At 35.6% G+C, this 24,951-nt stretch overlaps 1 protein-coding gene, 1 long non-coding RNA gene and 1 other non-coding gene across 3 annotated transcripts; 2 read left to right on the forward strand and 1 right to left on the reverse strand.

Annotated features, from left to right (window-relative positions):
• Positions 1-1,527: 1,527 nt before the first annotated feature.
• LOC136221015 (small nucleolar RNA R71) lies at positions 1,528-1,634 on the forward strand. The gene has a single exon (XR_010684808.1). It is a non-coding gene; the product is annotated as a small nucleolar RNA R71 (small nucleolar RNA).
• Positions 1,635-9,172: 7,538 nt separating this feature from the next.
• On the reverse strand, positions 9,173-14,437 carry LOC136217361 (two-component response regulator-like APRR5). The gene is made up of 9 exons (XM_066003963.1): positions 14,260-14,437; positions 13,841-14,086; positions 12,704-12,865; positions 12,466-12,596; positions 12,219-12,371; positions 11,627-11,732; positions 11,130-11,523; positions 9,759-10,548; positions 9,173-9,561 (listed from the first exon to the last, which is right to left on the reverse strand). The coding sequence occupies exons 2-9, from the start codon at positions 14,073-14,075 to the stop codon at positions 9,454-9,456; spliced, it is 2,079 nt and encodes a 692-aa protein (XP_065860035.1). The 5' UTR covers positions 14,076-14,086; positions 14,260-14,437; the 3' UTR covers positions 9,173-9,453.
• Positions 14,438-19,509: 5,072 nt separating this feature from the next.
• Positions 19,510-22,835, forward strand: LOC136220397 (uncharacterized). The gene is made up of 3 exons (XR_010684516.1): positions 19,510-19,576; positions 21,854-21,952; positions 22,122-22,835. It is a non-coding gene; the product is annotated as an uncharacterized lncRNA (long non-coding RNA).
• Positions 22,836-24,951: the final 2,116 nt, after the last annotated feature.

Genomic DNA, 24,951 nt, shown 5'->3' on the forward strand with positions numbered 1-24,951 from the left:
TCTCCTATCCTTAAAACTACCTTCCCTTCCGACACATCTACTAGAGCGCGTCCCGTGTTCATAAACGGTCTGCCAAAAATTAAAGGACAATTTACATCATATGCAAAGTCTAATATAACAAAATCGGTAGGAAAAATAAATTTATCGACTTTGACTAAAACATCTTCAATTATACCATACGGCCTTTTAGTGGTTTGATCCGCTAATTGCAAAACCATATTGGTACGTTTGATATCTTCTTCTAAACCTAACTTGTTAAAAATAGACAATGGCATTAAGTTTATACTTGCTCCTAAATCACAAAGACAACTTGGGAATTCAATATCTCCCAATTTACACGGAATAGTAAAACATCCGGGATCTTTGAGTTTAGTGGGCAAATTACTTGATACTATTGAACTACAGTCTTCAGTTAATGAAATGGATGAAATTCCTTCCCAACTGATTTTCTTTGAAATCAAATCCTTTAAAAACTTACCATAGTTAGGAATTTGTGTTATTGCATCCATAAATGTCAAATTGATATGCAAATTTTTAAGTTTATCCAAAAACGTTAGAAGTTGTTTATCATAGTCCTTATTTCGGACTTTGTGCGGAAAAGGTGGTTTGGGTACAAAAGTTTTAGTACCTGTGTCAAATGGTGAAATATTTGTGTTTAAGATATCTTCTTTGGACTTCGGTAAATCATTTCCTGATAATGTTGCATCTTTGGGCATTTCAGGCCCTTGATAATTTTTTCCTGAACGAAGAGTAATAGCTTTCACCTGCTCTTTCGGATTTTCTTCCGTATGGCTGGGAAGACTTCCCTCTTTTCGGGATGGAATTGATTTAGCAAGTTGACCAATTTGAATCTCCAAATTATGGATGCTAGATGAGTGGTTTTTAATAAGCTGATCGAATTTATTTTCGATCCGTTTAAAACCATCGTCGTGATTACTTATTTTTCCACTGATAGCATCTATAAACTTGTCGATTTTAGAAGATAAAGTGCTAATCGTATCTCTTGACTGATTTTGATAATTAGTGGTACGATTTTGATTAGCACTAATATTATTGTTACTGTTATCTTTCCAATTAAAGTTAGGATGATTCCTCCATCCAGAATTATAAGTATTAGAATAAGGATTATTAGTTTGGTTTTGCCCTTGGAAAAAATTTACCTGTTCAATCTCACTCATATTTTCGTAATCCACATCCGTTTGGATTGGATTACCATTGGTATCGCATGGTGCCATAAATTTGTCAATTTTATGCGATAAAGCAGAAAATTGGGCTTGTAGCATCGCGACTGGATCAAGTTCAACTATACCTTTAACTGACGATGAGGTTGAGGATGATGGTTTTGCCACCGGCATATGTCCACGTTCCGCGGGCCACATACTGCTGTTGATTGCCATTTCCTCCAAAAGTTCTCTCGCTTGGGCTGATGTTTTCTTCATAAATAGCCCCCCCGACATAGCATCTAATGAACCCCTAGTTGTAGGATTCAGTCCATTGTAAAATGTTTGCATTAAAAGTTCAGCGGGTAATTGGTGGTGTGGGCATAAACATTGAAGTTCTTTAAAACGTTCCCAAGTTTCATAAAGGGTCTCATTATCATTTTGAGAAAAAGATGTTAACTCCTTTATGACTCTTGCGGTTTTTGCTAAAGGAAAATATTTAGATAAAAACGCTTGGGCTAATTGTTCCCAAGTGGCAAAAGTTGCGGCTGGCATAGAAGTTAACCATTCTTTGGCTCTATCCTTCAAAGTGAAAGGAAAGAGGCGAAGTTTGATTGCTTCTGCAGTCACATCTGGAATTTTTTATGTGTCACAAATTTCTAGGAAATTTGTTAAATGGGTGTTAGGAGTTTCGTTAGGTAACCCGTAAAATGTTACATTATTTTGCAACATATTAAGCAAAGCTGGCTTAATTTCAAATTGGTTTGCGGTGATTCTGGGTCTAACGATACTATTGGTTACACCGGCCACACCTGGCCTAGCGTATTCCATAAGTGTTGGTGGGTCTGCCATTTTTTCTGGCTCGGTATGTGTTTTTACTGGGGTCTTATTTTTGTTTTTCTTATTTTTCTTGTTCTTCCTAATGGTTTTCTCAATTTCTTGGTCTATAGGGTCTGGTGCAATGCCTGAATTTCGAGAACTGCGCATGAACCTGAAATCTTGCACGAACCGAAACTACCTACAAAACAGAATTTGATAAATAAATAAATTAGTATAGGAAAACTTTTAAATTATAAAAGTTAGAATAAATATGTTTAAACCTAGATACGAAATAAAACTCGAAAAATTTAAAATTTTGTCAAAAATTTTGGCGTTCCCCGGCAACGGCGCCAAAAACTTGTTGAGCGATTTCTGCAAGTTCACGGTATACGCTTGTAGTAATAAAAGATATCGAACCCACAGGGAACGTTTTTTAACTAAAACTTTATTTAATTCGGTTTAATCACGTGTTTAGGTTTAATAAAAGAAATACGTTTAGTTGATGGAATAGGTTTTGGTAAATTAGGATTAGATAGAAAGATTATATCGAGTTTAGAGAACAATTCCGCTTGGAATTTTGATTACAAAACAGATACTTCCGTAATCGGAATGAAATAGATCTTATTTTCATAAAGCAAAGTAAACAACTTTAACTTTGTGAGATTATGGACATGTAACAATATAATAATTTACTCAATTAAATGGCTTCGAACCATAGAAATCCCTCTAGCGTAGAGACGATTCCTACCTTAATCAAACTAGTGTTTTACTTCTGATAAGCCGCGATCAGCGATCATGTCATCCATAAAAACTAAATTTGTTAAGTGTTCAACAAAGTTCTTATAAGAATAAGATGGAATAGAACGTTTTAATAAAAACACCAATATATCATTTTGAAAATCATTTTGTCAGAACAATATCAAAATAACAACAGTAAGAATATATTGAATAAATAAGTATATCATTAATTGAAATGTGAATTTTCACAAGTTAACAGAGAAGTAGAAATTTGGATAGCATTGTAACGAAGACTTTGAGATCCGGGTCGTCAATCTTTCTCTCAAACTTCGTAGGCTCGTCAAACCATATGCGCTTCAGCCGTCAATTCTTCTCGCTGGATCTTTGGAATAGAGACTGGTCCCGTCCACTATCAGAATGAAAACTAAACTAATACTGTGTTTATAACTAATCTAAATACAATTCGTGTACAACACGATTGCTTACAGAAATGAAATCTAACTTTCTGATTCTTTCCTGAATCAGAAACTCAACATAACAACTTTCTTCTCTAATTTCTCTAACTTTTCCAACTTAACCAACCTTGATTTCTGAAATGGATCACTTATTTATAGTTGGTGAAGGGTTGTAAATGACGGGTCGTGTCTGCTAGTGAAGGGTTGCTTTTATCCGAACGAACAGACGCGTTTTTCTGAATTAAACATGTGTTTTGTGTGCAGGAAGACTTGCTGTCGCGACTGAGATTCTGAAAATCTCAGTCGCGACAGGGGGTATAGGGGCGAGCTTGAATACGTTGTTTTCCCCCGGTCTGGCCTCCGTAAGTCGCGATTGAGATTTTGAGAATCTCAGTCGCGACAGAGAGTTTTCCTCCCTGGCGTTCGACTGTTTTTTGTCCTCCTCGAGCGTTCTTCTGGCTGATATGCATTCTCGGTACGTTTTTAAGGTTTTTCCTCCATTTTAGCTCCGTTTTAGCTCCGTTTTCGCTCCTATTTGGATTTTACCAAATATTTAGGTACCTTGCATCAAAGAAGTAAATAAAGACGTAAAAGTATTCCAAATGAATATAATTAGCATGATTTTAATGTAAATTTAACGTATTTATATATGATATTTTAGGTATATTTTGGGCTTAACAATTACTAATGTGAATACCTCTAATAGACAGGAGTAAATCCAGACTGAGATAAGAATCAAACTTATCCCAAATCCACTCGCCCTCGGAGTTCACAACATCAGCAATCCTCCAGTCTTGAACGTCCACCGGAGGCAAGGAAATACAAACTTCCAATAAAGGCTTCTCACCAACCCAAATATCCTTCCAGAACCTGATGGACCTGCCATTACCCACATTCCACCCAATCCCAGAACAAAATTTTGCGAACACTGCACTAATGCCTTTCCAAAGAAATGAACAATTAACCACTCTTTCCTTAGGCCCCCCAGACACCTTATCCTTCTGGTACTTCCCGCAAAGGAGCCGGATCCACAGAGCAGAAGGATTCTGCCACATTCGCCACATGAGCTTCATTAATAAGACTTTATTATTGTCTTTAGCTTTCCTAATACCCAAACCTCCAGAATCTTTAGGCTGGAAAACCTCACTCCAGGGCACAAGATGGATCTTCTTCCCCTCCTCAGCTTCCCCCCACAGGAACCTACGGTTAATTTTATCAAGATCTTTCAGCACAGGCTCCGGAAGCTTACAAGCCTACATAGTGTGATTGGGAGTCGCACAGTTAACCGATTGAATTAACGTAAGACGACCAGCAAGAGAGAGAGTCTTGGCTTTCCACGTTGCACACTTCATATTAGCTTTATCCAAAGTATCTTTAAAAGACCCTTTAGACACTCTCTCAATGTGGAGGGGAATCCCCAGATACTTCCCGAGGGAGCCAGTCAGAGGAATACCCGACAGATCACTTAACCTTTTACAGACTCTATGGTTCATGTTTTTAGAGCACATCATCCTAGATTTCTGGACATTAAGTTTTTGCCCAGAGGCCGAACAGAAACAGTCAAGAATATCCATAATAATACTCAACTGCTCCTCATTACCTTCCAAAAAGATTAGGACATCATCTGCAAAGAATAAGTGAGTCACCTGGGGACAGAAACTATTGATAGCCACAGGATGGAAACTCCCATTATCAATAGCATCTTGAATCAGATGAGACAACCTCTCCATAGCAATAACGAAGAGGAAAGGGCTCATAGGGTCACCCTGACGGATACCCCGGCCCAGCGAAAACTCTTTCGACATATCCCCATTAATCAAAACCTGAAAAACAGGAGAAGAGATACAAACCTTGATTAACCTTCTCCAACTGTCAGGGATCCTAGCTCTCTCTAGGCTCTCCATCATGAAACTCCAGTTGATCCGATCATAGGCCTTCTCCAAATCCAACTTAAGAGCAACAATGCCTTTCTTCCCCTTCTTGATCTTCATAGTGTGGACCATCTCTTGGGCAATCACCACATTATCCATCATTTGTCTACCAGGCACAAAACTACCCTGATTCTGACAAATGATCTCAGGAAGAATGCAACGGATTCTATTGGCCACAATCTTTGTAACAGTTTTATAAAGAACATTACAAAGACTGATAGGTCTCATATGCAAAAAGGAAGTAGGTTTCTCAATTTTGGGAATCAGAACCAGAAGGGTTCTATTAACCAGCTCTATATCCTGAGAACCATTAAAAACACCTATGATAAAATTATAGATACCTTCCTTAACGACCTCCCAGTGCTTATGGTAAAAACCAGCAGGCAGACCATCAATCCCAGGAGCTTTAGTAGCCCCAATACTAAAAATGGCTTGGTCAATTTCCTTCAGGGAGATAGGGTGAAAGGCATCCTGAATCTCCTCATGATGAACAGGCTCCTCTTTAAACAGATCTCAGGGCCAAATTCTGAATCTCCTCATCTTCATACACCCACTCACCATTAGAGTCTTATCATATTAAATTTATTAATTTGATATCTCCAAATATCATAATATTAAAGAATTATTATTATTAGTATAATTTTTATTAACATTGTATTATGTTATAATGTTAAATGTGAATAAAATAAAATTTTCACATAATCTTTTAAACACCAATTGGACTCCGGTTAAAATTCCGTTGAACTTCTAACCCTTTAACCCTTGGGTCTTCCGGTTATTTGACCAGTCCGGTTTTGACCACCATGGTTTTTACACATTAATTCAATCTTTCTTTTGTCCAGATGGAAGTCTGCATAGCTCAGGCAGAGTGCGGGAGGAATTCGCCCGACTGAAAGTGAGGTTCGATGGTCAGTGTCGCCCCAAGTTTCATGAAACTCAACGTGCACAATCTTCCAAACTTTAGGCTTTGCTGGGTACGACTTTGTTGCCCAAGATTCCGAAGGAAGATTCATTGCTGCTGGGAATGGGCAATTTGTTGGGAAATTGTCTGATTGCGATAATTCAGCGGAAGTGATAAAACAATTTTATTGAATTTATGAGGTTTACAAGAGGGTGTTCTCTAGAAACTTTCTAGAGTTACAATGAGATAAAACAAAAATAGTAGCACTCGGGTGTTTCCCAAAAATACCCAAAATAATTATCTTTACTATTTTTATCTTTTCCCAAAATAATTAAACTACCCTCTAAAATAAACTCTCAAAACTCACAAGCAAATACAAATATTATATTTGCCCCTCTCTCAAAGCTCTCAACTCCCTCGCATTTTTCCTTTTTTCCCTTATTCTCAACTGTGTTCTTTGAATTTAAGTATCCCTGGCTTTTATAAAGCCAAGGATCACCTTCTCTCATTAATTGTGCCAGCACTAGTTGCTGGCACAATTAATTGTTCAGTTGACCACCAAATTCGGTGGTCAACTTCCATCAATTTATTTATTTATTTATTTATTTTATAATTATAAATTACAAAATCAATCCCTTACAAATTTCAAATATAACCCCTTATTAATTAGGACTTTACACTAATTCCCTTTTTATTTAATTGTTTTAAATTAATAGTTAATTTCCCAACAATCTTTCCCTTACTATTAATTTAAAATCTTCATTTTTTTTCTTTTAATATATATATGATGTACTTTCCCATCACCACCTTGTAAACGGAGCACTTCTCTCCGCAAACAACTTCTCGGTGCACTTCTCACCGAATCAATGATGTACTTTCCCATCATCACCGCAGCACTTCTCTCCGCAAACAACTTCTCGGTGCACTTCTCACCGAATCAATTTGTTGATGCACTTCTCATCAACCTACACCTATTGGAGCACTTCTCTCCAAATTAAGCAAATTCTTTTTCGTCAACATGATCTGTCACATTGACACTTTCTTTTCTCTTATTTCTGCAATTCCATTGCACGCGCCCAAACTTCTTACACGAAACATTTGGACTTCCCCATGCCAGCAGTCCTTCCCTCAACTGCTTGCTCATTTTCTCCATTTTCTCACGCCCAATTGATTTGGTGGGTGACGCTATATTGAACCATAGCTCTGATACCACTGTTGGAAAATTTTCTGACTGCGATAATTCAGCGGAAGTGATAAAACAATTTTATTGAATTTATGAGGTTTACAAGAGGGTGTTCTCTAGAAACTTTCTAGAGTTACAATGAGATAAAACAAAAATAGTAGCACTCGAGTGTTTCCCAAAAATACCCAAAATAATTATCTTTACTATTTTTATCTTTTTCCAAAATAATTAAACTACCCTCTAAAATAAACTCTCAAAACTCACAAGCAAATACAAACATTATATTTGCCCCTCTCTCAAAGCTCTCAACTCCCTCACATTTTTCCTTTTTTCCCTTATTCTCAATTGTGTTCTTTGAATTTAAGGATCCTTGGCTTAGCCAAGGATCACCTTCTCTCATTAATTGTGCCAGCACTAGTGCTGGCACAATTAATTGTTCAGTTGACCACCAAATTCGGTGGTCAACTTCCATCAATTTATTTATTTATTTATTTATTTATAATTATAAATTACAAAATCAATTCCTTACAAATTTCAAATATAATCCCTTATTAATTAGGATTTTACACTAATTCCCTTTTTATTTAATTGTTTTAAATTAATAGTTAATTTCCCAACACAATTAACGTGCCAACTTGTGTCGAGAAGCTCTAAGTTGGATCAAAGATAAAGATTGGTAGGTTATTATGATTGAACTGGATTCCTAAATGCTAGAGCGAATTCTGACAGTAACTCAGTTCTTGATGTTATGATAGGTGAGGGTCAATCTCTATTAAGAGATATAGGAAATTATAAGACCAATTTTTTCGGTGGGTCAGCGAATCACTTAGCTCACGTGTTAGCGAAGGGAGTGATATCTGTGTATGATCGGGGGTTTTAGACTGGAAGTCCTCCTCTATTTGCAGAATATTCTCAAATATGATCTGGACTTTTTAGTCTTTTAAAGTCTGGGATCAAAATCATTGCTTGCTGCGTTTTTACACAGCAATTCAATTTCTCTTTTGTCCAGATGGTACATCTACATAACTCAGGCAGAGTACGGGAGGAATTGGACCGACTGAAAGTTATATTTATAAATAATAATAATAATGACTATAAGTTGAACTTTCGGATTTAAAACTAGGTATGTAATATTTAGAACTTTCGGATATATATATGACGAGAGGAGAAGAAATCGTTTTATTGTTCATGGGAAAAAATGAGGTGGCTGCAATCTGCTTTTACAAATGCTTCTTCTTTTATTGGGTTCTGCCTCGTTACCTGTTATTTACCTTGCTGAGAGCTTAACAACTATTATTTTCAACAGGAATTTTCAAATCCTAATCAAATACCCCTCTACAAACTGTTTGAAGCTAAACAACCAAAAATACTTCTGGACCATATAAACAAAGAACCCCTTAATCTTATTATCATGTTAAGAAGTTGAATACAAATTTAAGAATGCTCAAAAAGTTTAGTTTTGAAGGCAAACGGGATTTGAATTTGCTACATAAGATTAAATCCTTCTTTTGGAAACTTTGTTCCAAATGCCTTCCCCTTGGCTCTTTATAAAAGAGTGAATGTTCCGATGTGTTGCATTTTATGTAACGGGAGACGTGGAACATAATTGGCATTTATTCATCTGTTGCCTGCTTGCTCTCGATTGCTGGTTAGTCCATGGTCTCGACTACCCGTCTGGTGATTTTGAGGAGTTACAGTTGTTCTTTCTGTGCTTCGAAATTAAGTAACAGAGTGGGGTCAGCTACGGTTGTGCTGTGTGTTTGGCTGCAACATAATAATCAGTATGGAATGGGGTAACTATTTCTGCTGCTGCTGCCTGTTTCCTCGATGATTGGAAAAGTTGCAAGCTCATTCCCACGCTTCTGCTACTGTTCCTGTGGCGAGGCTTGCTCTTTGGTCAAAACCGAGTCCATGGTACGATGAAATGCAATGTAGATGCAGGAAGAAGATAAGCATGGGATGGGTGCTGTTATCCAGAGGTCATCTAATACAAGATTCAAAGCTTTTACTCTATTTAATTCAAATCATGGATGAGCATTCTACTCTTCCAAAAACTATGAGTCAGTCTTCTATTTAGCAAGCAAACAAATTAACCAACAGTTGAAGCAGCTACATAGTTACAAGGGATACCTTCTTTAGGTACACCCCAAACTTACTTACAGATATAGTATAGCCCATAGGAGTCCTCACTAAAGAATCTCGCAAACATATGTTCACCACTCTCACAGACACTACACTAGTTGAACTCATATATATATTTCATATGTCATTCATTAGCATCAGCAATTAAGGCATCATTTTGCACTTGACGAACAAATTGGCCTTTCACCCGGGGCCGCTGTTCTGCTAGCCTTTTCCGGCTCTGGTATCGAACCTGCATTCAAAAACATGTCCATGTCATTCAACGAATGATCAACATCATTAGAATCAGCAGAACTTAAACCATTTTACGCTTCCCGTAAGAAGTAGAGGCTTGTGAGCACATCAACATCAACATTTGCATATGAAATAATTATTAATAAAAGTCTCCATCCATTTGAATATATGTGACATGCTATATGGCTATTATACCTTTTTCTCATAGCATCGATCTTTTCGCTTCAATCGGAACTTGGTTAAAGCTGCTTCTCTTTGGCTGGATCGATGAGCATCCATCCCTCTGAATCCATCTCGAACAAAGGGACGACCACTATCATTCAAGCTCTCGGGGACATTTGCCTTCTCTGATGTTGCTGCAAAACTAGCATTTCCATCACTTCTACCGCTAAAGCTTCCATAAGCGCTGCTATTATTGTGATCTGCGACACTGTTAGACATGCTACTGCTCCTACTATAACAAGAAGCAGGTGAGTCGTGTCTTACTTCCTCCACAACTTCCACATTGTTATGCTGATGCATATTTTGGCTTGCAGAGTTGATGGCGGTTTCATCAACCTTGTTTTCATGGTTTTGAGTTTCAGGATTTGGATGAATTGATGTACTAATAGAAAATGGAGAATCTTCTTGTTCGCTGGCAGGTTTGGGACTCCATCTTTCTGGTAAAACGGTTTGTGCATGACATGCAGGAGGAGTATCATGGATATATTCGTTACAGGTATCGTCAAGCCTTACTCCTGAGACAGGAATCAGCTTCTGATTATTTTGGTACGCTAGTTGAGCTTCTGCAGATTGACCAATGACTAGAGTGGTCTCACTTTCCTGACTGCCATTCAAATTGGCACCACTTTCTTGAGGATCACCATTAGCATTTTGACAAACTGCATCAGATGACTGCTTCAGAGACTTGCTTACGTTTTCCTTGAACTCGGTGGATTTACTGGTTTCAATTGGGAAAAGAGGTTGCAATGTCTTATTGTTATACCTGCAGAAAAATCCAATGATTAATCACAAACTCAGAGGAACTTTTCAACATATAGTATTAAATGGAAAAAAAAAAAAGATCATGTTCCAAGTTCAGTTTTCTGGGAGAAGGTAGATCATAAATCAAAATTTTCACGCACACTAAAGAAACACAAAAATCAATTCTGATTCAGTCGGGCAAAATTCAAAGGCGTGTAAATACACTGTGGATTACAAATATTAAGATTGTGAGGATGCTATGCATTTCTGGAGGCTGTAAATGTGGAGCATATACCCCTTGATAATCTGTCACCTACACCAAACCAGTCACCTCTACCATTAAATCCACTATCCCCAGCACCATTACTGTTACTTCCATATTATCTATGAGCCTAATCTATTATTGGTGTGAAAAAAAAATTGAATAAGCACCATGAAGCCCAAAAATAAAAAGAATTTGACAGATGAGAAATGCAATGAGAAAACTGAATACCAATGACTCTCTTGCTTATGAATTTCACAGAGAAAAGTTTGTCTTAAATATCATCAATTCTTCAGTATCTAAATTTCAGAAGCAGAAAGATGTTACTACAACAAACTCACCATGAAAAAGCTGAGGCATTAGAATGGTTTAGTGCATGCCATCCCTCAACCTCTTGATTGTTGGAGTCGGTGAGATTAAATCTTGTAAGAGAAAGTTCTAGTTGTGGAGTAAATTCTAACTTGTTTATACCATCATGCATATTCAGATGTCCATATGTGCACTTTGGGCCATCAACAAATGTACCTATCAGATCAATAACTCCACCAGAAGATTGGACCAGTTCACTGTTGGGACCATGAGAGCTGATAACATTTTCTCTATTATTTTCTGGCTTCACATTTTCATCTTGAATTCTTATCTTGTTGCAAGTAAATTCTTCACCCAGTTCCAGAGCTGCTGGATTATGATCCTCATTGTGTGATGCACCCACTGATTCCAATCTGGTTGACCAATCTGCGACAAGCAAAATTCAAGATGCCTGTTGTTAAATGGCAGCAGAAGAAAAAGTACATTTTTCTCATCAAAGAATATGTAAAAGAAATAAGAGAACACATACCTCTAGATTTGGTATCAGGAATAACTGGCTTTTCATCCGATATGAGACCTTCTTTGTATGTCTCTTTTTCAGTGTTACTTGGATTTGAACCAATCCTACACTCCATCTGTGAAGAACATGCATAATTTGCATTAGCACTCTCAGGTCCCAAAATAATGTAGCAAAAGTGGTGGCAAAGCATGCAGTTTCAGTGTAAAACTTCCTGAAGCTATCCTAATCTGAAATGAAAATTCACTTCTACAATTACGTGGCTTCAGTCATCCATTTTTTATGGCTATTGATACATCTAACACTCGCTTACTTGCATGTAGATTGTGTGACAAGTAAGCCAAAAAGAATGAGATGATGAATAGAAGATAACGATCAATTCACAAGACATGGGATAAAGATTAAAACACAATTTTAATTCAAAAGACACGGGCTAAAGACTAGAAGATAACAACGAATCACTGTAGTCTAGGGAACATTAATTTCCTGCCTATCTGTATCACATTCAGCTGAGACAGGAATTTAAGAATTGATGTACAAAACAGCACCTGCAATAAAGATTTTCTATGCACAATTTGTTTATAATCTTACAAGTAATCCTTACTTGGAAATCGCTTCCTTCATCACTGCGTTCCTTTCTTTTACGTGAAGAAGTTGCACAATCACTTGAGTGATCACTTGTTGAATTGTTCTCCGAGCCGGCTTCAATTTTACCTTGTGCATTGGGTGAATCTTGAGGATTATGCCCAGCATTTAACTGATGAAGTATTTAAGAAAGTACATATGGTTAGTACAATTTTTAAACAAGAAAACTTAAGATATGGAAAAATGCACAGGAACGCAAAACCTACAGTTAGCCTTCTCCAAACATGCTGCCACAGGTTCTTCAGCTCATTTCTCCTCACAGGCTTAATAAGAAAATCAGCTGCGCCTTTTAACATGCACTTCAAAACCGTGCTAATTGAATCCTGCGAGGACATCACTGTAAAAACACAAGTGAAAAGCAAATGCGAACATGTTCAGTTCCTCAACAAAACAAAGTTCAATATTATGAAGACAAACTAGAACAATTTGTTTGCAACAACATACTTATAACCGGAATCTTTTTGCAAATATCATCCTCCATGACCAGTGTAAGCAGTGCATATCCTGATATTGATGGCAACTCGACTTCTGTTAATATGAGATCTATGTTATGGGGTCCACCCTTTAAGGTCTCCCATGCCATTAATCCATCAGGAACAGCAGAAACTGCAATCAGAAAGAAGAAAATGACTACATGTAAGCATGGGAAACTAACTAAAAAAAACAGAGGAAGAAGCTTCAGACTAGAAATCAAATGAAAAAGTAAATATCTTCTACTGCAATGCAATAAACATAAACGAAGCCTTATTGATCAAGTAGATCACACAGGTGGTGAGCGAGTCTGTAGGTGGATAAGAAGCTAACAGGTGAAATACCTTATATTCACCAGGTTACCTATTTCGATGGACAGATTTTATTAAGTAAAACCCAATTTAATAATTTGTACACAGTTAGCAGACTTCTATAAACTGGAAAATATTTTTTAGTCAAGAACAGGAAGAACATATCTTAATTCAACCAACTACACACAACTAAACCTAAAATTGGCATGATAACAACCCAATTCAATTACATCGAAGGTGAAGGCAAACTGAGAAACTAAGCTAAATCTAACGGATTTAGCCACCAAAAGTTAGCACAACTGCATATTGGATTGATTCAAGCCAGGACTTACAAAAATGATCCGATTTAGTCTAAGGAGCCCACAGCATGTGCTATAAGGAATATGAACACCAAAATTGGAGTAACTGACAAAATTAAACTCAAGAAATTTTCAACATAAGTCAATGGTCTAAATAAAGAAGTTCACATGGCCGGATGCAGCAAAACTAATTAAGTTTGGTCACAGAATAAAATGACATCACCGCCCACAAGAGATCCAAAATAAAAAGAGCACAACCACCGAAAATTTACAAACCGCAATGAAAAACATTGTATTTTGCTTACGAAGAATAATAAATTTTTATATATAAACATACTTTTGAAAAATAAAAATCGCCTGATAAATCAAAAACATCAACCACTTGCCACAAAAAGTAAGATCCTAAGCCAAGTAAGGAGCAGATTTTCCTAAAGAACCATGAATACTTTAAATCAGAAATGAAGAGAGCCAAAAAGCAGATAGAAGTTAAAGAAACTGACCTTTGTAACTGCATTTTCGAAGAAGCGCAGAGATAATATGGCGAGTAGAATCATCCGCTTCAACTAAAAGAACTCTAAGAACCATCCTCGGAAGAAATTTCTCCCATCGGACTACCTCCGATGAGCCGTTCTTGTCATCTGTTCCTCTCCTTTGCTCATTATTTCCTGGCTCCTCTTTCCCCATCACCACATCCGCCTCCATCCGGCCTCCACCGGATCTCACCACCTCACCCATTCTCAAACACTCTAATAGTGAAAAGAAATCGAACAAAAACCACAGATCAAACAGAAAAAGTAAGAAATATCACCAGTTTGGTAAAATTAGTAGCAAATTTGCTACACAGTAGCAGCAGTATAAGATCAAGCAATCAGAGATTTTTTTTTTTTTTTTTTGCCTAAAAGATTAAATGAAACTTAACCTCATCTTTAACAGGATAAAAATAAAATATCTGAAAGTCTGCTGAGTAGAAAAGAGAGAGAGAAAGCAAAATGGGCAACTTTAGATGAGGACCGTGGAAACTGCGGAAAATATCTAGACGCCTACGGAGAGAAGACTTTTGTGACGCGAGATTTTCTCACTGTTATCGGAGGTTGATCAAAAGGTGGAACGCCATTGGCCTATGGATGTGACGATGAGGTGGCACCATTTCAACCACTGTTTTTGATTTTTCATTTGGTTGGTGAGGTCTCAGGTATGTATCATATTTTGTGATGCGGTCCTTCTATTCGACACGTGTTGGGCCATTAGGGGATTGTACTCCTTGATATTTTTGAACAAGTGCCATGCTGGCTTCGAGAGACCACCACTTGATGATCTCATGGTTAGGAGCCTGACACGTGGAACTTTGAAGCGAATCTTCTTTGTGGCTTAAAAGAGACTCGGCCTCACCCTGATATTCTTTTCTCTACTTATTACATTTTTCCTACTTTTCTTTGTTTTCTTAAAGCGACTGTCTTTATTTTTATTTTTATTTTCATTTTTATTTCTTTTTCAAATTTTGAAAAAATCTGGAAAATGGACAAAAACACAACCAATGTTCACTTGAGTGACTTTAGTGTGTTTCATGGTCTCAAATCCAATCGTTTAGGTTGGAATTAACAGAAAGCCTAATACATTGTCAGCTGATCTTGTCTTAGAATAATAGTTTGGCTATTTAAACTTTGCACGTGTCTCACCAGCTTCTTAAACTTGCTTATTTCGTATCACCAGCTCCCTAAACTTGTCCATAAAAGTAGATTAGTTCCCCCAACTTTATAAGTGTCTCATCAACGCCCTAAACTTGCTTATTTTATAACAACTAAATACAAAAGCTTATTAAACCTAAATCTTAAAAATACATCTTCATCTATTCAATATGTAGTTTTTTTTTTCGTTTCTCCTACCTTTCAATTTATTATAACAGTTAGTGTTGCAGGTTTGAGAGATTGAATGGATGATTAGTATTACGATTTTTGTACAGAATAAGCAAGTTTGGGAGTTGGTGAGACACTTGCAAAGTTCAAAGAGCTAATATATTTTTATGGACAAATTTAGGGAGCCGGTGATACGAAATAAGCAAATTTAAGAAACTGGTGAGACACTTGTAAAATTCAGGGAGTCAATCTACTATTTTGAACAAATTCAGGGAGCAGGTGATGTATTATGCCTAATAAAAGCTTGTGGAATATTTAATATAATTAAAATCAATTAATCCAATTTGTAAAAACGTAAAAGGTATAATTGAATTATTTAAAATATTAGGGATAAAATTAAATATTAAAAAGTGTTTTATACCTTATCTTTAAAATTAATGAAAATAATAATCAACTTTATTCATCAAACTTTCTTTACAACATAATGAGGGCATCAAGCCCATTAGGAGTATCTCGGAAGTTTCAGACACGACATGTGAAAGAAAAATAGGGCGACACATCGTGTGGAGGAGAAGTAAAATCTATGCCTTTTCAAATTTAAATCGCACAACATGAGAGGTTGGTGACACGGCATGTCGCTGACATAAAACAGACTTTACCTTTTTGCTCAAACTGCCTCCTATTGATAATTGTGTCACTGTTTAATTATAACTTCTGTCACTCAGTTTATTAGTTTACCATTGAGTTGTAACTAGTCCTTTTTTGCCCTAAACTATCTTAAAGTAATTTGTTCGTAGGGGTTTATATTTTTTCTTTCCTAGAATTTTGAGAGTATATAAACCTAAATTTTAAGTTGTATGCATCTTTTTTCAATCTACAGTAAAACTTCTATATAAGAATACTCTATATAGGAATAACTTCTATTTTGTTATAAAACAACTCGGTCCCAACTTGGTAATAACCTCTATTACCAAACTCTATTTAGTAATAACATCCCAATTGTTATACAAATAGCCCGGTACCAAGTGTATTCCTATATAAAGGTTTTACTGTAATATACAAATCTCCAATGGAGGCTAGGGTTTTTACCCATTTGGGGGTTCTTCTCCTTCAAATTTAGCTTGAGAAATTGTATCCTCTTTGTTGGTTTAAAATTAAAACCTTCAATTTCATCTTCAACATTTTTATCTATATCAGTTGGTATGAGAGTCAATCATTTCCTAACTCGAAACTTCTTTAGCATGTTTCAATCTAGAATATCTCAAGAACAAATAGAGGCATATGATAAGAAGCTTGAATATTGGAGGCTAGAAGTGGGAGCTTTAGCTGAGCAAATTAAGGAGCAAATGAGTGTATAAGTCCAATGTATGATTCAACAAGCCTTGAGAGGCAATCCAAGAAGGGAAGAGGAATGCCTTGTACCAGCACCACCACCTCCACCTAGGAGGAATCCATTTCAATCATACCTAAACCCTAGAGGTCCAAGACATCAAGAGGTAAAGGGACCTAAATTTATGCTAGTTGATGAGTTTGATGATGATGCTTATGATGATGATGATGTGTATGGGAATAATGAGCATAGAGGGAATAAAGATGTGGGTTTTGTGGAGATGAATCTTAGGATGGGAATGAGAATGTGAGGAATCCACCTAGGCAAACTTTGATATGGATGATGCTTTTTAAGTTGAAGGTGGATTTGCCCGCATTCGGGGAGATTTAGATATTAAAGGGGTTATTGATTGGTTATTGGAAGTGGAGAGGTTCTTCTAATATACGAGGATCTTGGGCCATAGAATTGGTTGCCTACCGTTTTAAGGGAGGAGCCTCGATTTGGTGGGATCAACTTGGGTAGGATCGGAGAAGAGGGGGAATGGAATCCAATTCGATCTTGGCCACAGATGAGAGCAATATTGAGAGAGAGGTTTTTACCACCGGATTATTAAGAATATATCTATAGCTCTTATCAAAAGTGTACAAGCGAGTAGGTGTCTATTATGAACCTCTTGATGATGAAGATGATAAGGAGTTAGAGGATACCATATCGTGCATGTTGTGAGGAGATTGCTTGTGTCCAATCGAGTTAAAAAGGATCAAAGGCACCAATTGTTCCAAACAATGTGTTTAATGCAAGGTGGGAATTGATAGTGGGATCCAATAGAAAATCATTAACCAAGCCATCGTGAAGAGATTTGGGTTGACCGTTGAAGCACAACCTAGCCCATATAATGTGGGAGAACTTAGAGTCAACCAAAGATGCAAAGTACCCATTACTATTGGGGATTATAAAGATGAACTCTATTATGGTATGGTAGATATGGATGCGTGATATATGTTGTTGGGAGGCCTTGGAAATATGATATGGATGCTACACATATAGGAAGGCGTATCACTTACAAGTTCGTGAAAGATGGGGTGAAGTACATTCTCACTTCTATGTTGGGGGAACCTAGAAAGAAGAAGAATGTTGCCCTTATTGTGTGTCCCACCCATCAGTTCTTTATGGAGGAATATGAAGAGAGCCACCTAATGTATGTTGTGATGGTGAAAGCTAGTAGTAGGAAGGATGAAGAAGAGTAGGAGTTACCCATTGAAGTGAGTTCTATACTAGAGGAGTATCGAGATCTTTTCAACAAAGAACTTCTAGATGGGTGATCACCCTTGAGGGACATTCAACATCACATTGAATTGGTACCCGGGGCTAGTTTACATAGTCATCCTCACTATCAGATGAGCCCTTATAAGAGTAAGATTATTAAGGTGAATATGAATGAGCTAGTTGAGATGGGGTATGTTAGGGAAAGCATGAGCCCTTATGTAGTTGTGATGTTGCTTACTCTGAAAAATGGTGGTTCTTGGAGGATATGTATGGATAGTAGGGAAATTAACAAGATCACCATGTTGGGGTTTTGGTGTCCTATAGACAATTGTTCTAGGATACAAACTTAATGTAAATGAATTGTTCTTTATATCATTTGTTTTAATGAGATATATGTTTTATAACTATATAAAGGCAATCCCTTTTAAGCACTGAATAAAGTCTAATAAAAGGAAATCCGTAAGTTTGTTTAAAGTGATTATAAAGTGTTCATACAAGCATGAAGTGAGACAAAACTTTATAATAAACTAATAAACTTAAAACCACCCAAGTCAAGTGATATGTTTAGGATTGATATATCACTGTTGAGACTTGTATGTAACAATGTCTTCTGTCCGACAGAAAGCTGATCTCACAAGCTTCATATATACAGATATCTGGACAGTTACATAGATTCGATGAAACGTTGTTCATTAGGATTGGGGATCCGATTTGAGATAACAGGATGGATAGATTCATCCTTGTCACATGTTCATCTCATTGGTATTAATAGGTACACTACAAAAAATTCATGTTATTGTGACTAATTTTATTGTAACCAAAATAAGTTGGTCACAATAAACATGGTTATTATGACAAAATAAAATATTTGTCACAATAGATAAACAAGCTACATGAGATTGTGATAAAATACTTATTTTGACAAAGTTTTGTCACTATACGAATATATATTGTGACCAAATTTGATTTGTCACAATAGTTTGTAGTAATATATATGCCGGGAAAATTTGGTGCGAAATTAAGCACATGTGGAGACAATTATTTTGTCGCAAAAAGCTATTTTATTATGACTAATAGTTTTGTTACAATAACATACTTCTGCAATTTTGAGTTTTGTCACAATATTGATAATTAGGGCAACAAATGGTATTTGCCACAATAGATTTTGAAATTACAATTAAATATTTGTTATGACCATTGTTTGTCATAACAAAATGATTTTGTTGTGACAAAACACTATTTTGTCTCCATAATAAATGAAATAATTTGGAGGGATATTTTGGCATATTTTGGCGCCAATTTTTTGGACTCTTGGTTATCTTCTCTAATTTTATAATTTTTTAATTAAATCAACTAATTACTAAAAGATTATCTCTAAACCCTAAACGGTACATCAAATACCTTTCCTTTTTATCATCTTCTACGCTTCTCTCTCTTTTCCACATTTTTGAACCAGGTACTTTCTACTTGCATCTCTCTTTTCCAAATTTATGGTACTTTCTACTTGTTTATACTTCTTAATTGTTCATTACTGTAATTGTTTATACTTTCCATATACTTCTTTTTTGTCCTTATTCATGCTATGAATAATTAAAGAGAGGCTGATTTGGTCCATCCCTTTAGTTGCGGGGATGTTCTATTCTTTTTAGCTATTGGTTTTTTCAATTACCTATAAAAGAAAAAGAAACACAAGTTTTTCTCTTTTGTGCGATACTGATATTTGGGATCGAACTCACCACCTTCTCCGCCATGGCTTTCCTTCACTGTGCTTTTTATTTCTTGTGCAGGTCAGTTTTGTCCATTATTTTGTTTCTTTTGTGCTTCTATTTCCTTTCCATTGAACAATTTAATTTTTACCCAAAGATAATTATTAGGTTTTCCTTATTGAAGGCATCTCCTTTTCTGCCATGCCTTTGCTTCACTCTGCTATTTCCTGGGAAGTTAGTGATTTGGGTTTGGGTTGATAACTTAAATCATATTAAACAGTTTAATTGAAAGGATTATGGTTTTATTATCATCAATAAATTTGGGTATAATTAACCACTACTTTTCAAAGATCTTCTAAGAGTCTCCAATATCTTAATGTTACTTCATCCAAAGAACTGCTTATTGGATCTATTTGAGATTCTGCAACTTATTATTGATTTGAAAACTTTTATTGTGTGCTTTTAGGTGTTATGAAATTTTCTATTTTACAATGAATTTAGCTATTTAGGGTCTTTGGTTATAGTAGAAGGGATAGTTGCTGCCTATTATATGTTGCAAGTGGTGTGTTTTGTTTATATATGATTTCATGAGGTGTGTTCTTTAGCAAGCCCTTAATAGATTAGCCCCCTAGTGAGTATAGTTTCCCAAATTTAGCAGCAGACTAAGTAGCACAGAGACACAGCAATCCCAGATTTTGAACAAACATCCCTCTTTTTTTAACTTCTATTGTTTTAATTTTGCATCCAAAAACAAAATAAGCCATTTGATTTGATTTGGTGAAAATAAAGTACATAATAGGGTTATATTTAGTAAGAGTACCGGTTCCTCCAAAATTGCAAGCAATATTAGAATTCCCACTTTACTAGTAATAGTTGTTGAGAGCATAAGGTGCATGTGAGAGAAGTGTGTTTGGTTGATAACACACACCATTGTTTTGAATAGGAGAGCAATTAGCCAAGTCTAAACCCCATGCCTAATCTAAATTAAAATAGATATATATCAAAAGGTAATGAAATCATTAAAAAAAAGTTGTGTTAGTAAGTAGGAATAATAATGGTTGTAGAACAAGTTTGAGCAGAAGGGAGCAGTCTTCGAGCTGAGCTTAGGCAGTAAAATTACAATAAGGGAGCAATTTCTATGAAAAAGAAATGAAAATAGGAAATAAGAAGACAATACCAATTAAACTAATTAAAATGTTACAAGTTGATATAATATGAAATGTGAACCTACAGTACAGAAAAACAATAAAAATGGAACCTTAAAAATGAGTGTGGTGATGAACAAATTAAACAACATAAAATGCCACCGAGCAGGAAAAGGCACAATTATAAAACCAATATCCTCTTTGTCATGCTCAATTTTGTACTATATGAAAGCAACAAGAAGGAAGAAGAAAGAGTTCAAAGCCTTTCTTTAATTTATTCCTCTCCCACAAGAAAAACAAAAGAAAAAGTACTAGTTTTTCTCTCTATTAATAAACGTTAGGGGTAAAATTATAACATTTTAGACGTTAGGGGTAAACTTGCATCATTTTAGACGTTAGAGGTAAAGTTGCACCATTTCAAACGTTATGGGTAAAATTGCACCATTTTAAACGTTAGTGGTAAAATTGCATCATTTTAGACGTTAGTGGTAAAATTGCACCATTTTAGACGTTAAGGATAAAATTATTCCTGATTGCAAAAGTTAAGGGTATTTTTACACCTAATCCCGTTATTTTTACGAGTAACATTGAATAAGAGAAAACACATCAAACCAAAGCATGTTACGTGATTGGTAAGTTGGTAACAAGAGTCACATGCTTTTTATGAAAAAGGTCATACATATTTAAAGGACAAAATTAATATTGAGTACATATCATTTGTTAAGTGGAACATAATTAATATTCAGTACATATCATTTGCTTAAACAAAATGTTGATATGGGATACTTTGTATTGTACTCTTCTCCATCATGATGCTTTTTTATTTTAGATTTTAACTTGTAGAGAATTTAAGTATTTTTCGAAATATGTACATATCATTTGCAAGGAATGGATTCAATAAAATACATCAGTATGAATTATATTTGTAACTACTCACTTGTTTCGTTGTTTACATATGAGGTGTTAAAATAAAGGAAATCAATGCACGGTTAAAAATATAATTTTTTACAAGTTAATGTTGTTTGTTTCCACCTTAGCCTTAATCATATATGCTATTGGTTCAGTTACATGTATTTTTCTATCAGTGTCTTAATTAGTTGAACAAGTATATATAGCAGTTCACCATATGTGCTGCTATTTCATTCTTTTTTATTTGTTTGTAAATATCTTATTGGCTGCCATGTATTAAGAATGTGTTTGTTGCTTGTAAAAGGACAAAAATTAGCCGCCAAAAGTACCTCCAGGGAACACAATCCAACAGTGACCTTATAGCAATCATTCAGCAAATACTTTGTTTTTTCAGCGAAATAAGGTATGTGTTTCCTTATATATTAGTTATCTTGGTTACACGTGTTTTCCTGATCAAATATTTTAGCAACTTTAGCTTATATAACGTTTAGCCTTAAAATTGGAGAATGAAATATGCAAGTTCCTGTCTCATTTATTTCTGATTGCGTTCTTTTGGCTACCTATGTTAACAGATGGATAAAAGTTGGATACAAATTAAAAATAGACTTGATCCGTTATATATTAAAGGCGTTCAAGAATTTATAGATATTGCTAGCTCTCACATTGACTCTATTGGTAGAATTCGTTGCCCATGTCAAAACTGCAATAATTGTTATTTGAAGAAGGTAGTTGAGGTGAGATATGATTTGCTTAGGCATGGAATGACCATTGATTATACTCAATGGATACATCATGGCGAGCCTTTTATCCAGACTAACATATATCAAAGTTATGAAATAAATGATAATGATGATTTGGATGGAATGAACGATGATATTCCAATAATGTTGGATGATATACAGAGAGCCAACATACTAGATCCTCATATAGGAGAAGGGTCGAATAGTCATAATAATGTTGAAACTGATGTCATACATAACAACTTCACTAGATTGGTTAGTGATGCTCAACGGGAATTATACCCAGGATGTATAAAGTACTCCACATTGTCGTTTATATTGCGGTTGATGCATAATAAGATAATGACTAATTCTACCATCAAGTCATTCAATTTGAACTTAGAGTTGTTTAAGGATGCTCTACCTGAAGGCGAGACTCTTCCCAATAATTGTAACAAATACTACATTCGTCACAATATAGTAATCAATTAATTGTGACAAATATACTTAGTCACGTTAATTTATTTCGTCACAATAAGTATCTAATATTTGTCAAATTTTCTCACTTTTTGTGACTAATATAGACTTCTAGCAACTAAATGTAATGTTTTTTTTGACAAATTATTAGTCACAACATACAATGTAAACATGACAAACAGAATTTTGTCACAATATAATATTGCAAAACGAGACAAACAATAATTTCGTCACAAGAAACTTCTCGAGACGAGCTTATTGCTACGAAGCTTATGACGAATTTTTTTGTCACCGTAAGTATGTTGTGACGAAATATGGACATATTATGACGAATTTTTTGGTCACAAAAAGGGTTTTTTTTGTAGTGGTATAACTAATCCTCAGACTCAAAGGAATGTTAATTGGTCATCCTGAATTACTGAATGTGAGACTTTGATCCTGCTGTCCCGCGATCCTTAACAGAGATGACTCTGGGGTGTGAACGGCAAAGGTTGGGTGTCACAGGAGGTAATGTCAGGGTAGTGATACATTGGATTGAGCATTTATCACTTCCGATTAATGGGAGATACATCCAAGGATCGCTTGTGGAAGACTCGACTCTAAATCCTTGCAAGGTGATAGCTTAAGAGTAAGAAATACAGATTTCACTTAACCTATCTATTTGAGTTGACTCGGCCTGTATAAGTAAAACGAACGTCTCGCTATATGTGACTTGACATCACCCATAGTCATAAGATTCAATTCAAGGATGTAGTTGATAAAGGATCGAATTATACTGTAACTAATACGGAAGGGTTAACGACAGAATCAACCTGTCTTCTTAACGGACTCTGGGGGAATGATTACAGACTTGCCAATAACATACTCAGTACATCATTCCGTTATGCAAAGATTAAATATAATTCTTGAAGAAATTAATTTAATAGTTGCATACGGCCAGAAGTAGTAAGAACCTAATGGATCACACATAAGACTTGGAACTAAAAGAGAGATGGATGTTATTAATTGATGGAAGCCCAATTGAGCCCAGTAAGGCCCATTTAAATAGAGGGGGCCGGAATTTATATATAATAAATAAGGAATTATTTTAATTCTATTAATCCTAATTTGATTAGGAATACGAATTAAATTAATTAAGAGATAATTAAGTTAGGAGTTTTAATTAGATTAATATACTCCTATTATTATCCAATTAGGTTATTTATTATTATCCTACATATATTAGATATATAATAAGATAATAATTGGGAATTCTATTCCGAATTGAATTCCTATTAAGTAACCTATTCCTATCTAACTAGGGTTTAGATACAAGTGATTATATATACCCCCTACTACATGAATTTCGACTAAGCCAAGATAACTCCCCTTTGTGATTTTCGAAATTTGCAAGTTAGAGAGAGAAAGAGAATTCGACTCCCCTAGTTCGTGGACAAGAATTCATACGGCTTCCATCGATCGATTAATTTCATCTATCTCCTTTTTCTTTGATCTTGTGTTGGTTAATTAGAGGCAATCTATTTTGGTTGCATCTCATACGGTTGATTCTAACTTAACCTCACCGTGTTTTACTTCGTGCTTGGGAACTCGGAGAAGAGTTGTGGGTGCTTCATTAACAACGGTAGATTGTTCTTCAAAAGGTATTTCTTCTTATCCCTCTTTATATGAAATAACGATTAACGGATCCTATGGTTAAAAGGAAGTAGGCTAAATTTTTTATATTTCCGCTGCTATATCTTAGCCTAATTTTCCTTCACACCATCTAGTACAGATTTCCTATTCTATGCCTTGATGACATGTTTAGATCGATTGAGCGGTTCCAAGGTGTTTTCAAAGATATCATGAAATTCATATAAGAGCGGGAGATTAATGGAAGACAATGTTCAAGACTGGAGATGGTTTGTATGAGTGGCCCGTGATGTCGCTCGGGATGACCAATGCTCTTGACACGTTCATAAGTTTGATGAACCAAGTCCTCCGCCCGATGATTGCTAAGTTTATTGTTGTATATTTTGATGATATCCTTATACCTAGCAAAACTTTAGAAGAGCATATGATGCATTTTCGTGTTGTGTTTGATTTATTAAGGAGGCACCAACTAACGCCTGTTGGAATTTAGTGTCCTAAATGCAATTGTCTTGGATATTAATATTAATGAATAAATTGTTTATTTGGTCATTTGTTTAATCAAATATAAAGCATTAAT

This window comes from Euphorbia lathyris, chromosome 2, assembly GCF_963576675.1.
Source record: "Euphorbia lathyris chromosome 2, ddEupLath1.1, whole genome shotgun sequence".
Classification (NCBI taxonomy): Eukaryota; Viridiplantae; Streptophyta; class Magnoliopsida; order Malpighiales; family Euphorbiaceae; genus Euphorbia; species Euphorbia lathyris.